At 43.1% G+C, this 14,586-nt stretch overlaps 1 protein-coding gene across 6 annotated transcripts in view; it reads right to left on the bottom strand.

Moving 5' to 3' along the window:
- Positions 1 to 14,586, bottom strand: part of Dcdc2 (doublecortin domain containing 2) — a 207,324-nt gene that overhangs the window by 14,345 nt on the left and 178,393 nt on the right. For all 6 annotated transcript variants that reach the window (XM_042278300.2, XM_015995980.3, XM_076573083.1 and 3 more), the window contains one exon: positions 5,652 to 5,752. In XM_042278300.2, the coding sequence (XP_042134234.1) occupies positions 5,652 to 5,752 (101 nt within the window). The remainder of the gene's footprint in view (positions 1 to 5,651; positions 5,753 to 14,586) is intronic.

The raw sequence follows: 14,586 nt of genomic DNA, 5'->3' as shown, positions 1-14,586 counted from the left end.
AAACCAATTGCCCTGTCCTGGATCTTTCCTGATAAGCTCTGCCTATGGACTGTCCTTAATGATTCACAAAGGTCTCCCTAGTACAGAGGCAGAAAACAAAACAGAAAGACAAAGAGAAACTCATAAGAAACAGCAGAGTTTTCAATAGCACAGCATCAGTATTTGGAGAAGAGAAGATGTCACATCCATGAAACAAGAACATCATGTCATAAAAAAAGAACACTCGCGGGCTGAGGAGATGATTTAGTTGGTAGAGTAACTACTACACAAGCATGAGGAGCTGAGTTCATATTCCTAGCACCCATTCAATAGCCAGGCTCCCATGCATCATTAACCCTAGAACTGTGAGCAGTGGGAGTCAGAGACAGGAGAATTCCTGAGGTTCACTGATTCAAACTAATGTGCTCCAGGTTCAGTGAGACACCTTTGCTCAAAAAATAGGGTTAAGGATGATAAAGACACTCAAAGTCAAACCTCCGGTTTCTATACACACACACACATGTATTCATGTGCGCATACATACAACCAGGTACACACTACATATACATACACACATAGACCAAATCGCGGAATGAACGTTCAGAAAATATGAAAGTATCTAGCACTTGAAGATATGATAATCCAGGTGATAATATCAATAGATATGGCTGAAAGTATGTGACACTGGAAGAGTCCCTGCCAAGCAAGCACAAGGCACTGAGCTCAATCCCTGACAGAGTGTGTTTGTGAGTGTGACTACACCCTGTATATTTGATGTTACATATGTAAGATACATATATGATATAAATTGACTTTTAAAAAAAATCTAAGAAACAATTCATAGAGATGCAAAGCAGACGAGATCATTAGCATAGCAGGCCCTATGTACAAATACTGAAGTTCCAGAAAGATTATCAAAGAACTAGTTCAGCATTTCTTCCAGAACTAGAATAAGAAAGGCACAAGGAGAGTCAGCAAGCAAAAAGACCTACGCCAAGGAGCCTGCTTAGAAACTGTCTAAATGCTAGGGAAAAAGAAGTGAGCTCAGAGATGGGGAAGTGTTAATCACAGAAGCTCAGGAAAGGCAAAGCTACCAAACTTCTCAACCGCTCTCCTTAATGGGAAGCAAAATTGAGCTGGCTTTTCAAAGTCCTGAGAGAAGTCAGGTGACCCTAGAATTTTATACCTAGCCATAGTGACAGTCAGGTTTGAGTGGAGAAATCAAAGCCACTTTCATATATGAAAAGCCTCTCACTGGGGCTGTAGCTCAGTGGTAGACCACTTGCTCTACCTCTGTATGCATGAGGCCGTAGGTTCAAGCCGCAGTACTACTGAAAAGTCTCTCCCATACAGTGTGCCTCCTATGGAGCATTTCTCTGGCAACTACTAAAGGAAAATTGATTAAACCTTCATTTTGTGTGGGAAACTTTCCTTTAATGATGGTTTAGCCAAGAAAGAAGATATGTAATCCAAATACCAGGATCCATCCTCTGAGAAACAGAGGGAATTCCCTAATAATGATAAGGAAAATAACCAGGCCAGTCTGAGAAGCAGAAAACAAACTAGACAGCCTCAGTGACTGGAGGGCTTGGGGAAAGGGACAAGAGAGACTGCATAGTCACAAAATGTGCATAATGGGTCAAATGGAGACCCACAGCTTCAGAGCAGGGTTTTTCTGTGTAGCCTTGGCTGCCCTGGAACTCACTCTATAGATTAGACTGGCCTCGAACTCGGAGATCCACCAGCCTCTGCCTCCTGGATGCTGGGATTAAAGGCCAGTACCACCACTGCCCAACCTGTTTTATTCTTATTAGACCTAAAGTCTCCACTAATAAGTCATTTGGTCTGGCCTTCCCAGATACAAAAAATCTCCCCGTGCGTTTCAAAGCTGAGCTGAGCCCACCATTGCAATGGCTGGACTCTAAAACTTGCCCCGCACAGAACTGTGATTTGAGTGCTTGCTCCCCAGCTGGTGGTACCTTTTGAAAGGCCATGGAACCTTTAGAAGGTAGAGCCCTGCTGCTGCTGGAAGCTTCTGAAGGTTCTAGCGTGGGCCCGGGTTCTGGCCTTGCTCTCTAACTCCTGGTCCAGCACACACAACCAGAATTCAGTTCTGCATTCCACACAATGATGGACCAAAACCACGACACAAAGAAAACCTTTCTTCTCCTAAGTTATCTCCAGCAGATGCTATGGTCATAGCAACGGAGAGCAGGTAGTCTCTGACTAACAAGGCAAATCTGGATCTAGGGACGGATCTCAGATGCTTAGCTGAATTTGCCATAACATAGATACACAAACCCATAGCATGCCTTCACATGAGAACATGTGCTAGAGGCACCAGAAGGACATGAAGAACAGGAGGCTCTGCCTCCTTTACCACAAACATGCTAATCTGCCAGAGTTTCATGGGCTAGGGTCAAAAACAAGTTGCTGCTCACAGCAACAGAGACAGCCAGAGTGTTGTCCACATGGGAAAGGGCTGCATGACAACCTCTCTGTGGTTTGCCTGTTAGAAAAAGAGCTCCACGCCTGGGGAACCCAAATCATTTTTCATTACTTTTATTATGAAAATATATTATGTATATACATATACATAAAATTCACCTTCTTAGTCAATCTTAAGTGTGTGAGTCAATGGCATTAAATTGTTATGGTGGGCAGTAAACCATCCTGAGCTTTGAACCACAGGAGGCATTACCTTTTTATTATTATTGTTATTATTATTGTTGTTGTTGTTATTATTACTATTATTACTATTATTATTATTATTAGAAGAAGAAGAAGACAAAGAAGGAGGATGAGGAGGAGAAGGAGAAGAAGACAATAAACAGACCTAGCCTCTTATCACTGTTGGCATTCTGGGCCACATAATCTTTGTTAAATGGGTTCTTATGTACATCACAGATAATTAATGGGACTTTTGACCACTACTCACTAGAATCCAATAAAACTCACTAATTTTTGACAAGAAAATGTCCCCACAAATAGCCAAATACCCCTCTAGAGACAAAACTGCCTCTATTGAGGATGATCATCCTAGAAAAAGTCACTACCTTTGCTCTCCAAGGCCATTCTCTACACAAACATCTTTGAAAAGACATTCATGGCCAGTGAGCTGACTCAGTGGGTAAAGGTGCTTGCTGCCAAGCCTAAAGACCTTAATCACTGGGGTGAAAACAGTACACACACACACACACACACACACACACACACACACACACACACACACACGTATATGTATACACATATGTAGGTATGTATATGTACATATAAATATATGTTTACATATGTATATGTGTGTGTATACATGGAAAGTGAGGATAGTAAGGAAGGCCTGTCTGCCAGGCTGTCACCACAGTTATTTAAGATAAGAGCCATGCAGTTCCTGGCCCTCAGCATGCCCCTGATATAAACTAGCTGCCACTTAATACAGACCACGTAGGGATGTCTTCTTCAAGACCGTTTTCACTGTTACGGAGCTAAGGGATCTCTCCACACCCTCGTCTGGCTTCACAGAATAGTCAGATCATGGCTACTTAGGACACAAAAGTGGCTCCAAGACCAGCCCCAGCACCTGGTGCCCAGGACGGCTCCTGGCACTGTGTGGAACAGAGTGGAAGGGAGCGGGGCGGAGCCTCCACCCCTGCTTTCCTCCCTCCCCATCACTGCTGCTGTCCTGGCCCAGCACCTGCTGCTTACCTGCCCCTGCTCGGCTGCATTTTATTCAGCGATCTTCATACATCCAATAAGAAATCAAGCACTGTAGATGCAAGGCTGATCCAGTGACATCAGAGACCTGTTCTCCCTCCCAACGCCCCTCCCTCTGAATCAGAAAACACCTGAGCAAACAGATGCCCCTCGAAACTGCACAGGTTGCCTAAGAAGTGATTAGTGGAGAGACATTTCCTTTACTGGTGATGCTATGGTATTCTCTTGGTGTTTTGACTTTAGAATATAAATTACTCTTGGCTTCTACAACTAATAAGTTTTGTATATACATGATTACTCTTCTCTGTCTGAAACCATAATATTTAATTATGGTTTCACAGTAGAGCTAAAATTCTGTTTTCTCCCAGGGAAAAACTAAGTATAACTGGGGTTTATGAAAAATTATTAGTGAGAACAAATCCTAGAAAATAAATTGGATTTTTGAAATCTGTGAATTTTAGCACATCAGGCTTTTCCTCAGGAAGACTGTGTACAGAAAGTATGGTGGAATAATCAAGCGTCAGGCTCACTGCTGCCCTGGTAAGACGAGCATGGGTGGGAAGATCACTCGTGGATCTGCCCTATTGTGAAATTTGCTTTCAGAAAAGGAAATAGCACATAATAGTCACAGGACACATGGCAATTCCTAGTCATCTCTCCCTTCCTCCAGAATCTGGCACTAAACTCCAACCCTCCAGAGAGAACTGCGATGACTGCAATAAAAAGTGTAATAGAGAGTCTTTTCAAGTATTTTGTTTTAAAGTTCTCCAAACTATTTCAATGTGGAGCCAAGCTTGGAAGTATCAGAATAATATATAATCTGTTCACTGGATGGTACCAGGGTCAATGGTTTGGTTAAGCAGGCATCTACCTTATTTATAATCTCCTTTAGAATGCAAGTGGATTCTTGTGTGTAAATTCATTCTGGTGCACACAGTGGGGGGCTTCAAAAGTACATTGTTTCATTAATATGAACTCTCTAAAACCTTTCAGTGTAAATATTAAGAAAGTGAAGGGAAGAAAAATATCCTATAATTCCTATAATGCTACTCATATTTAATAAAGAATTACTGTAAACAAAAAAATAGCGATGAGGTCTAGGGTGATGGCTCAGTGAGTAAAGACCCGCTATCGAGCATGAGGAACTGAGCTCATGCCCAGAAGCCACATGAAAAGCCAGGCGTGGCACACATCTTCAACCAGTGTTGAGAAGGCAGAGACAGGCGGCTCCCGAGGACTGGCTAGCCGGCTAGTTCAGCCAAAGCAGTGAGCTCCAGATTCAGTGAGAAACCCCATCTCAGAAACAAGATATAGAAAAACGAGGAAGATGCTTGCTGCCTGCCTCTAACCTACACACGCTCCCGTGTAAGCAGACAGACACTTGCGTATGTGCGCACACACATGAACACGTGGGTAACTGGCTTACTTCTTGCATTTAGCCAGAATTAACATGACTTAATTTCGTCTGTTAGCACACCTTCCTGAAACACAAATAAGTACATTGTTCCCCCGGCCTACAAAAAGAAATTACTACACACAGAGAAAACATTTGAGCTGTATTTATATGAGCAATTAAAAAAAAAAAAAAAAAAACTAACCACAGAAATTTCAAAGCCCCTGAAGGAGAGAATATCATGGCATTTTAAAACCACTTCTTTTTCTCAACAGAAAATGACTTTTTTCCTAGATTAACATTCCCAGCTAAGGCTCCTTTTTTAAATCAGACTTTCTCTGCAAGCTTTTGGCTCACATCGAGCTCCCTCTTGTCTTACCTGCTTATTAAGAACACACCATTTCCACATTAAAGACAGACAGGTGAATGTTCTCTGGAGGGGTTCTGGGAAGAACTGGGGGTACCGTGTTATACTCCAAAGATCATTTGAACCCTTAGCACCTGCGTGTGTGAGGGGAACCATGGCTATGATCCTGTTTCCACAAATGTTTCAAGGTGTGAGGATTACCTGGTCAACTGGAACCTCAACCTGCGTGTCTTCATCTTCTTGGACTTCTGCTGCCCCCCTGGTTTCAGATCTCTCTGCTCCAGCTTTAAAAATGCCTTCATCTGTGGAGCCAAACACGGGTGGAAAAAAAAATCAAAATCCAATCGTGACATCATGTGGCTGAAAGCTGACATTACAGTGAAATGTTGGAAGAGATTTCAGTTCATGTATATATATAGGAACTGAATATATATATACTTCACAGCGAGGATTTTAATGCCCTGGCCCCCAGGTCTTCTATTTTAACTGAGAAGAGGTCTCGCGGCCACAATAAGGCTGTCTTGGGGGAACAGAGCTCTCACGATGTTGCTGCTCACACATTGTTACTGACTGGGTGGCACTAGTGGCCAGAGATGGAAAAGACTCCTGGCCAGACTCCAGGCCCCCTCCTAGCCGGCAATCAGCAACAATGCTCCCTGCTTTACAAAACATTTAAAATTTCCATTTCCCCAGAGAATGCTATGCATTCAATATAATGCAGGCAAACAATTCTCTCTATTCGGAGTAGTGAAACTTGATTTAACTGCAACAGGCTCAAAGAATGGACTTCCCGAAACCCTCCAGAAAATCAGCAGGCTTTTAGTTTTGCACATTTCTACAGGATTTTCACAACCTGTGGCTTTAAGCTCTTGACAACAGAGGAGACCTAAGCCCCTGGGGATTTCGGCTAAGCTCCTTCCACTTGCTTCCTTCCGCAAAGCAGCAGTTTCCATTTTCCATATTTGAAAGCCTTTTAATGTCTCCCCTCAGCCTTCCCTTCTCCAGGCCAAATAATCAAATCCCAGAGCCATCTGTCATTCTGTCTGTCTATTTGCTTCCAGACAGATTTAGTGCTGCAGCCACCCTCACAGATGTCTGCCCTGTCTAAATTTTTAAGGCTCTCCAGGGATGGAAACTTTACCTCCTTTACTGGTATTCTACTCCAGGGTTTGATTACCCCTACAATCTAGAACTGCTTCTCTTTTGTCTTCAGGTCACCTCTATTTCTGTAACAGAGGCATGTTTGCTAGAAAAATTACTTAATACATGCCACACAACATGACACATTACTAAAGCTCCAAGGTCAACCTGAGCTGCATGCAAAATGCATGTTTACATTTATTGAGGAACAGTCACACTTAAGGCACCAACACAACGGTCTAAGGTATGAATGAGATGCAGCACCCAGGCTGGGACACAGGTCAGTGGCAGAGCACGCACAGATGTCATCTGCTCCCTGCGACTGCTTACGGCCCAACAAAGCAGAGAGAACCTGACCTCCACACGGTGCTCAGAGGTCAGGGATCTCCTAGGCAAGCTACAGCAGAGTAGGGAAAGTGGAGACGACAGAGCCAGGGAAAGGCACCAGGGAGGAAGTGGAAGGGTGGAAACTCGGGCATGACTCGAGTTCCTTTTCTCAATTACAGATCAGTGAGATGACAGACAGACACAGTAGACTGTGGCTATGACGTACTCCAAATCCTGGGCTTCCTTACAAAGAGACGACACAGGGAATGCTCTGTGATTCATTGATAACAGCAGGATGTGTTCCCAGAACTAACAGTCATTGTCAATGTCTATGAATTGTCAGAGCTATGAATTGTCAACAGATGTATTTTAGAAAAGGTGTCCCGCCAGATAGAAAAAGCACATCCGGTACTAACAAGTGAGGCTGGGGATGTAGCTCAGTTGGTGGAGTGCTGGCCTATTGCATGTAAGTTGTGAGCTCCGCCCCCAACAATGCATAAACTTGTCAAAGCAATATGCCCCTGTAATCCCAGCACTCAGAAGGTGGAGGCAGATAGATCAGAAGTTCAAGGTCATCTTTGGCTACATTATGAATTTGAGGTCAGCCTGGGACATACGTGATACTGTCTCAACAACGATAATGTCAAATTGAAATGATCCTTGGATAGCAAGTGTCAATCTTAAGAACAGACATCAGAATGACAAGTCATCAAGATCCACCTTAAGACAAGAGAGACACACAGAGGGTACAACCATGAAAGTGTTAGCCTGGGTGAGGCTGAGAGCTCATTCCTCAGTGAGTGGAGATGCTGAAGCTGTTCCCTCCAGCATTGGGGAAGAGGACTGGAGTGGAGTGAAAGATTCACCATAGTCAAAAGAAACCGAAGCTAGAAGGAAAGAAGAAAACCCACTGGGATGCCAATTCATTCTCACTATAATGTTACTAAGATTAAAGGTGGTGATGCTCTTCATTCTTAGAGAAAGCACCTTTCAAAAGTAGTCTCGTTATTCGTTTTGATATAACATGTTTGCAGTTTAGAAAAGTTAGATGATGAAGGAATAAACACCCTTCCTGTATCTCATGGCCCACAGACAGCAGTCACCAACGTTTTCCCAGCCCCCCTCCTCCTGTTACTCCTCCTGTCATTCCTCCTCCCTCTCTCTCTCCCTCAAACAAATAAAACTTGAGATTTACAGGTCACTATTTACTTTAAAATTATATCATGAGCATTTATCAAGCCATTACATATTACCTGAAAATATTAAAATATGATGTTGCTGTGCCATAACTAACAGACACTACTGAGTAATAAAGATTGGCTTTTTGAATGGATGGGGCACATTGTAAGAAGTTGATTGTTGTGTAACTGCATTCAATTAGTGAAGAACTGCCACTCTGGAAGCAGGAAGAGGGTCCTGGAGACTCAGCCCTGGGGGAGGGAGATCCCAGAGGCAAGTGCCACCTCCCTCTGTGTACAGAGCAGAAGCACATAACTGTCTTCCGAATCCTTGTTTCCATGCCTAGAGTGCTGTATATAGCAAGTTTACAATGAACATTTATTGGAAATAAGGTGGAAACAAGCCCCAGGTTTACTCTCTCTCTCTCTTACACATCATTTCCCTTCCTCCTTCTGCGGCCTCCTCATGTTTAGTTGCTCCAGACACCTTGTGGGTGTTTAGTTCTTCCTTTCCATACAAGCCTCTGTGCACACTGACTTCCTGGTTTGAACACAATTATGTCATCTACCTGCTCAGTAGCTCAATGGATGCCTCTCCTGCCTCTTGCTTAAGGAAATCTCACCTTCCTATCTCCTTCCCCTCCCACCTTTTACCATCCGAGCAATGATGCCCACAGGAGCACCCCATCTCCCAGCCCACACATTCTGCATCTCTCCTACTTCCTACTCCACTGACAGAACCACATCTTCATCTCCCATCCTAAGCAATGCACGCTAGTAATGCATGCCTTGTGTTGTTTCATAGCCCATGCCTACATCTCTCTCTCTTGTCCTTGAAGAAGTCCTGGTGGAGTCTAAGTCTCAGTTCAAATTGCAATCGATATTAATACTCTATAAAGATCACCTGCAGTCTCACGCCGGACCACACAGCCAAACAAAACCAGTCATTCCTCTCAGCACTCATTATCTCACTGTCTTTGTTTATTCATAGATTACTGTTTCACTTGTCAATTTCTATGACTTACTCTGTCTTGCTCCTTGCTGTTCTACAAGTCCTTCAGGTGTAGACCACAGCTTTGGTCTTTGCAAGTCCTGTGTATGGCACAATGGCTGCCTCCGAACAGGTTTTGAGAAAATGTTTGTAAAGCTGAACTGACAGTACCAAGTACTATGTAAACATCAAACTCTTGCCATTATCTATAAATGTTATCTATAACAGAATTTCAATGTACATGTGCCTGTCGCCAAGATCAGGAGTCCATGTGGTGTCCAAAAGTACACTCATCAAACTATGTGTGTGTGTGTGTGTGTGTGTGTGTGTGTGTGTGTGTGTGTGTGTGTTCTATGTAATTTTAAGTAGAGAATAATATAATGCTTTGTGACTTTTTTAGATATCTTTACCAATAGTTTAACCACCACCACCACCACCACCCCCGCCTTTCTCCTGTATTTATCTCCCTACCTCTTCCCAATTAAAGTTCCCCTCACCCTGTTTCTTCCTTCAAGTCACTGGTACACTTTTATTCTCCTCATAGTTTAAAGAATTCTGCTCATCTGGGCTGACAATGTTCCCCCAAGAGCCACAAACTATCTAACAAAAACCCTAATACCAGGGGATGAGAATCCTCTTTGAAATTGCTGGTCAAAGTCTTGAGGACTGGAGTTCATAGTACTAGAAGGTGCCATGCTAGCCTCCAAAAGAGGGAAGCTACATTTGGAGACACCAATGTAATGCAGGTAAAGACACATGTCATAAACGGGGATGTCAAACTGTCTGCTTTTCTAGCTTTAACTCTGTCGTGTATTTGTCTTGTGTTGTGGGAGGGGAGTCGATAAGTATATAACAATATAAATGACAGTCAAAGTGTATGATCCAAAGGGAAAATCCATGGCTTCAGAATGGCTGTTCTGTCTATACAGAAGTTCATTGACATGTGTAGACTTTGAGATTGGCTAATCTCACTGATTTTTTTTACAAGTTCTCCAAAATAAAGTTTTGATTAAAAGAATAAAACAAAAACTATTTAATTGGGGCTGAATACATGGCTAGGTCTACACAAACATGGGAATCTGAAATCAAATTCCAGCGCCCATGTTAAAAAGAGGAGGAGGAGGAGGAGGAGGAGGAGGAGGAGGAGGAGGAGGAGGAGAGCAGCAACAGGCAGGTATAGCATTCACAAGAAGATCCCCGGGTCTTACTGCTCAGCCAGTTAGCCAAATCAGAGAGCTCCAGGTTCAGTGAGAGACCCTGTCTCAAAAGACAAGGTAGACAATGATTGAGGAAGACACCAGAGGTCAGTCTCTGGCCTGTGCGCGCGCGCGCACGCGCACGCGCGTGCGCACACACACACACACACACACACACAATCTAATTCATCCCAAAGTCTAGAAACCCTCCAACATCTTTCCGTCATACCTTAGAACACAAGTTCTTCGCATGATGTAAAGAACTGGGATTAGGCAGCACACTTCTTCCCTTTCCTGTACAACTGCGTCACTGACCTTCTCTCTGTTCCCAACAGAAACCCACTTGTATCATGTGACTTTTTACTTCCCACACCCTCTGCCCTTTTCACACGATTCACTACTCCTTGGCTTTCAGTTCTCAGAAAAGTATTCTTCACTCCGGTGCCAGCAGCCACCACTCACTCGGTGTCTCCTGTCAGTCTCTGCCTGGTGCTGGATTTTTGGTAACTTCCTGTCCACCACTTTCTCCCAAAGCAGAGCAGGGATGTGTCCACCTCGTTCACTCCTGCCTCCAGCAATGAACAGAACCCAGCACAGAGACATCAGAAAAGACTGCTGGAAGAACAACTTGACATGGTGGCGCACGCGTGTGTGTGTGTGTGTGTGTGTGTGTGTGTGTGTGTGCCAACGGCTCATAAACACACTCATTTCCTTCTCTGTTCTTACAGGACCTTTGCCCCAAGCCGCACAGCTAGCAGTACAGTGTTTGAATAGAGATGGGGCAGAAGAACAAAAGCATTCGAGGAACAAGAAGATTGAAGTACCGCCTCGATTGGGATGGATAAATTGTTTATGTGTGGAAGCCTGAATAGTAGTCCTGCAGAGATGCCCCCATCAGAATACTGGGAAACTGTGGCCACCTTACTCTGTGTGGTCCAGAGAAATAAGAGTTCACCAGCTAAGCCTGATGTGGATCCAAAACAGTTACAATGATGCCTGAAGGTGAAGGGGGAGCCAGAGAATGGGGCAGAAAGTGAGAGAGGACCTGGTACCATCACTGGCAAAGACACACTACCTCTGGGAACCAGAACAGCCAGGGCACAGTTCTCCCTTTGATTTTGAGCCCAATGAGGTCTGTGTTGGAAGTCTGGATTCTAGAGCTATGCCCTTGTGATGTTTTGGGACAACCATAGAGTCATTTGTTATAGCACTCAGAGGTAGCTAATACATCACAGGTCCAAAAATAATGATGCAGAGAAAACAGCCCCCTTCTAACTCCAGCAGAAACCTGTTGTGCAAAGACAAGTGCAGGGGATGCAGACCCCTTCTCCATCTCTTACCCAGGAGACAGTGGGCAAAAACCCTTCCTGGAGCCACTGGCCTTTGTTTCCTCCCAGGGCAGTTACTGTCAGCCTTTCTCCCTCCCCTACAGCATGCAAATGTCATCACCACCATCCCCCAGCACAAACAACTGCCAGAATAAAAGGGATCCAATATTTTAATGCTCCCTCTGCCTGAAACCTTTGTAATAAAAGCTGTTTGCTGAGAAACTAAGGAGCAAGGATGAACTCGATACACAATACTGCTCTCATTCAATTACTACACCGAGGATCGAATTCAATGCTTGGATGCACACTTCACCCGAGTCCAGCTCTCATCTTTTCTCTTTGTATCATGAATGGACATTTTAGTGCATATTACACCATAAAGCAATAACAAACACTCCAGGAAAAATAGAAATGCTCCTCAATTATTTTTCACTTATCTCCTATGAGTTTTATTGCCTAAAATACAAAAACAGAGCTGCTGAGGTATGGACGGCATCTCATCTCATGGTCGTGTTGTTCAAAACAAATATGAATCTGTTTCTCCTGTTGAAAAATGAAGGGAATGATAGTGACTCCCAAGCTTCCAGTGACCACAGCTGAGATGAAAACCTCTCTGACTCCAAGGCCCTTGCATTTCAGCTCATTATCATCCTCAAATAAACAAGGTAGGCGAATAATTGATAAGCCGTGATTCAGTCCTGTAACTGGTGGCAATCAGGCCCTCAGGGCCAACCATCTTTTCTCAACAGAGATATTTTTGCCTACTAACATGTTTATTTACTCATTCTCTCTCCTCTCTGTCTGTCTCTCTGTCTCTCTGTCTCTGTCTGTCTGTCTGTCTGTTTGTCTGTCTGTCTGTCTCTCTCTCTCTCTCTCTCATCTGTGTGTGTGTGTGTGTGTGTGTGTGTGTGTGTGTGTGTGTGTGTGTGGTCAATGTGCACATGTATATACAGGTGAGCACACACATGCATGTAAGGAGGTCAGAGAGAGACCTACTTCATCACTTTCTCTCTAAAACAGGATTTCTCAAAGATCTTCACACAATGCTGAGGTTACAGCTGTACACAGCTATATCCAACTCTTATTGTGAGCACTAGGGATTTGAACTCATGGCCTCGTACTTTTGCAAGAAGCACTCTTACCCATATAGCCATCTCCTTGGCCTATCAACAGAATTGTTTAAAATTATTCTTAAGTAGTATTATATACCCCATCATTTAATACTTAAGACAAACCAGATATCAGGATGAATTAGAAGAAATATCCTGATGGCCAGTCTTGAACATTTCATGAAAATTTTAGGTATTTGTTAACTAAAAGCTACATTAAGAAAATTCTGATGGCTATGAATATTTTCTTCCAATATACTGCTACGATTGCCTGATAAAATGTTAAATTTGCCGGGCGGTAGTGGCTCACACCTTCAGTCCCAGCACTCCGGAGGCAGAGGCAGGTGGATCTTTCCCAGGCCAGCCTGGTCTACAGAGCAAGATCCAGGAAAGGCACAAAGCTACACAGAGAAACCCTGTCTCAAAAAACAAAAACATAAAAAAATGTTAAATTTAAAACAAAGTGTTAAAATAAGTGCAGCTTATTAAACCTAGTAGATTACTGGGACAATGTAGGGAAAGAAGAGTTTCTAGCTCTGAATACATAAAACAATACACTAAGACAAGAATGCCGACCATTTAAAAGGAGATCATCTATGCATCACATCAGTCAGCAGAGACAGAATTTAAATGAAAATTCACAAATTGAAACAAAAGCAGTTTCCATCAGCTTAATATTAGTGTAAGTACCTGAATATGTGAAATATACTGAATTTCCACAGGGCTCTTCATAAACAGATTGCTGACATCACAATGTGCCACTGAAAATTAAAGCACACCCAGGGAGGTGGTCCAGGAAGAAGCAGTCCCTGTGAGGGCCGGCAACACGGGGGCAGAAAGGAAGGCATCTGGGGGATATTGCTTCCTTACAGAGGTCAGCCAGCTCTCCTCAGACCCTTACAGAGACCAAGGTACCCCTCATGACTCAGACATGTGTACACAGACATGCACCAACACACACACACACACACACACACACACACACACACACACACACACACACACCACTAAATTAACACATCTCATCACAAGAAAAACTGAAAGTCACCAAGGAGAGCAAATGTTCTGAGAACATCTAACTCGTGCAGGAATATAACTGAATGTTTTCGGTCACGAATCTTCTCAGTATGCCTCATCGCATCTCATCACTCAAGCCCAAAGTCTCCACAAAGACAGGAACATCACAAGTCCTACTTCCCTTCAGCCATTTACAAAGTGACATGAAAATAACTTCACACACTTACACAGGCTGCGTTTTTCTATCTCTAGCTTGAAATATCTGGCTTCTTTCGCTCTCTGACTCCCACTACAGAGTATTAACTATCATCAGCTATGAAATTATGTACAGATTTGACTATCAAATATTTGCATAGAATTGATTTTAACCACATGCATTTTGTCTTAACTTTAAATAAATGTAACAAAATATCCTGAGTGTAGATAGAAGGCAAAAGATTATTATCATTGATTTCTCCAAAACATGGGTAATTTTGTTCTTATGTCTGCATTTATATTTTGTTCTTCTTAGATACAGATGTTTTACATTTTCCTCAAAATCAGAAGTTTTCAGAATATAAAATTAAAGCATATATTTCTTTTTTTTTTTTTTTTTTTTGGTTTTTCGAGACAGGGTTTCTCTGTGTAGCTTTGCGCCTTTCCTGGAACTCACTTGGTAGTCCAGGCTGGCCTCGAACTCACAGAGATCCACCTGGCTCTGCCTCCCGAGTGCTGGGATTAAAGGCGTGCGCCACCATAAAGCATATATTTCTAACATATACCATTTGTGATGTCTTACTTTATAAACTGTGTAAGTTTTTATACAATTTTTGAAATCTCTGACAGATATGTGTGACTCTGGACAATAAAT

This window comes from Peromyscus maniculatus, chromosome 5, assembly GCF_049852395.1.
Source record: "Peromyscus maniculatus bairdii isolate BWxNUB_F1_BW_parent chromosome 5, HU_Pman_BW_mat_3.1, whole genome shotgun sequence".
NCBI classification, from domain to species: domain Eukaryota; kingdom Metazoa; phylum Chordata; class Mammalia; order Rodentia; family Cricetidae; genus Peromyscus; species Peromyscus maniculatus.
The sequence above is the reverse complement of the archived record's forward strand: the minus strand, read 5'-3'. Positions and strand labels throughout refer to the sequence as shown.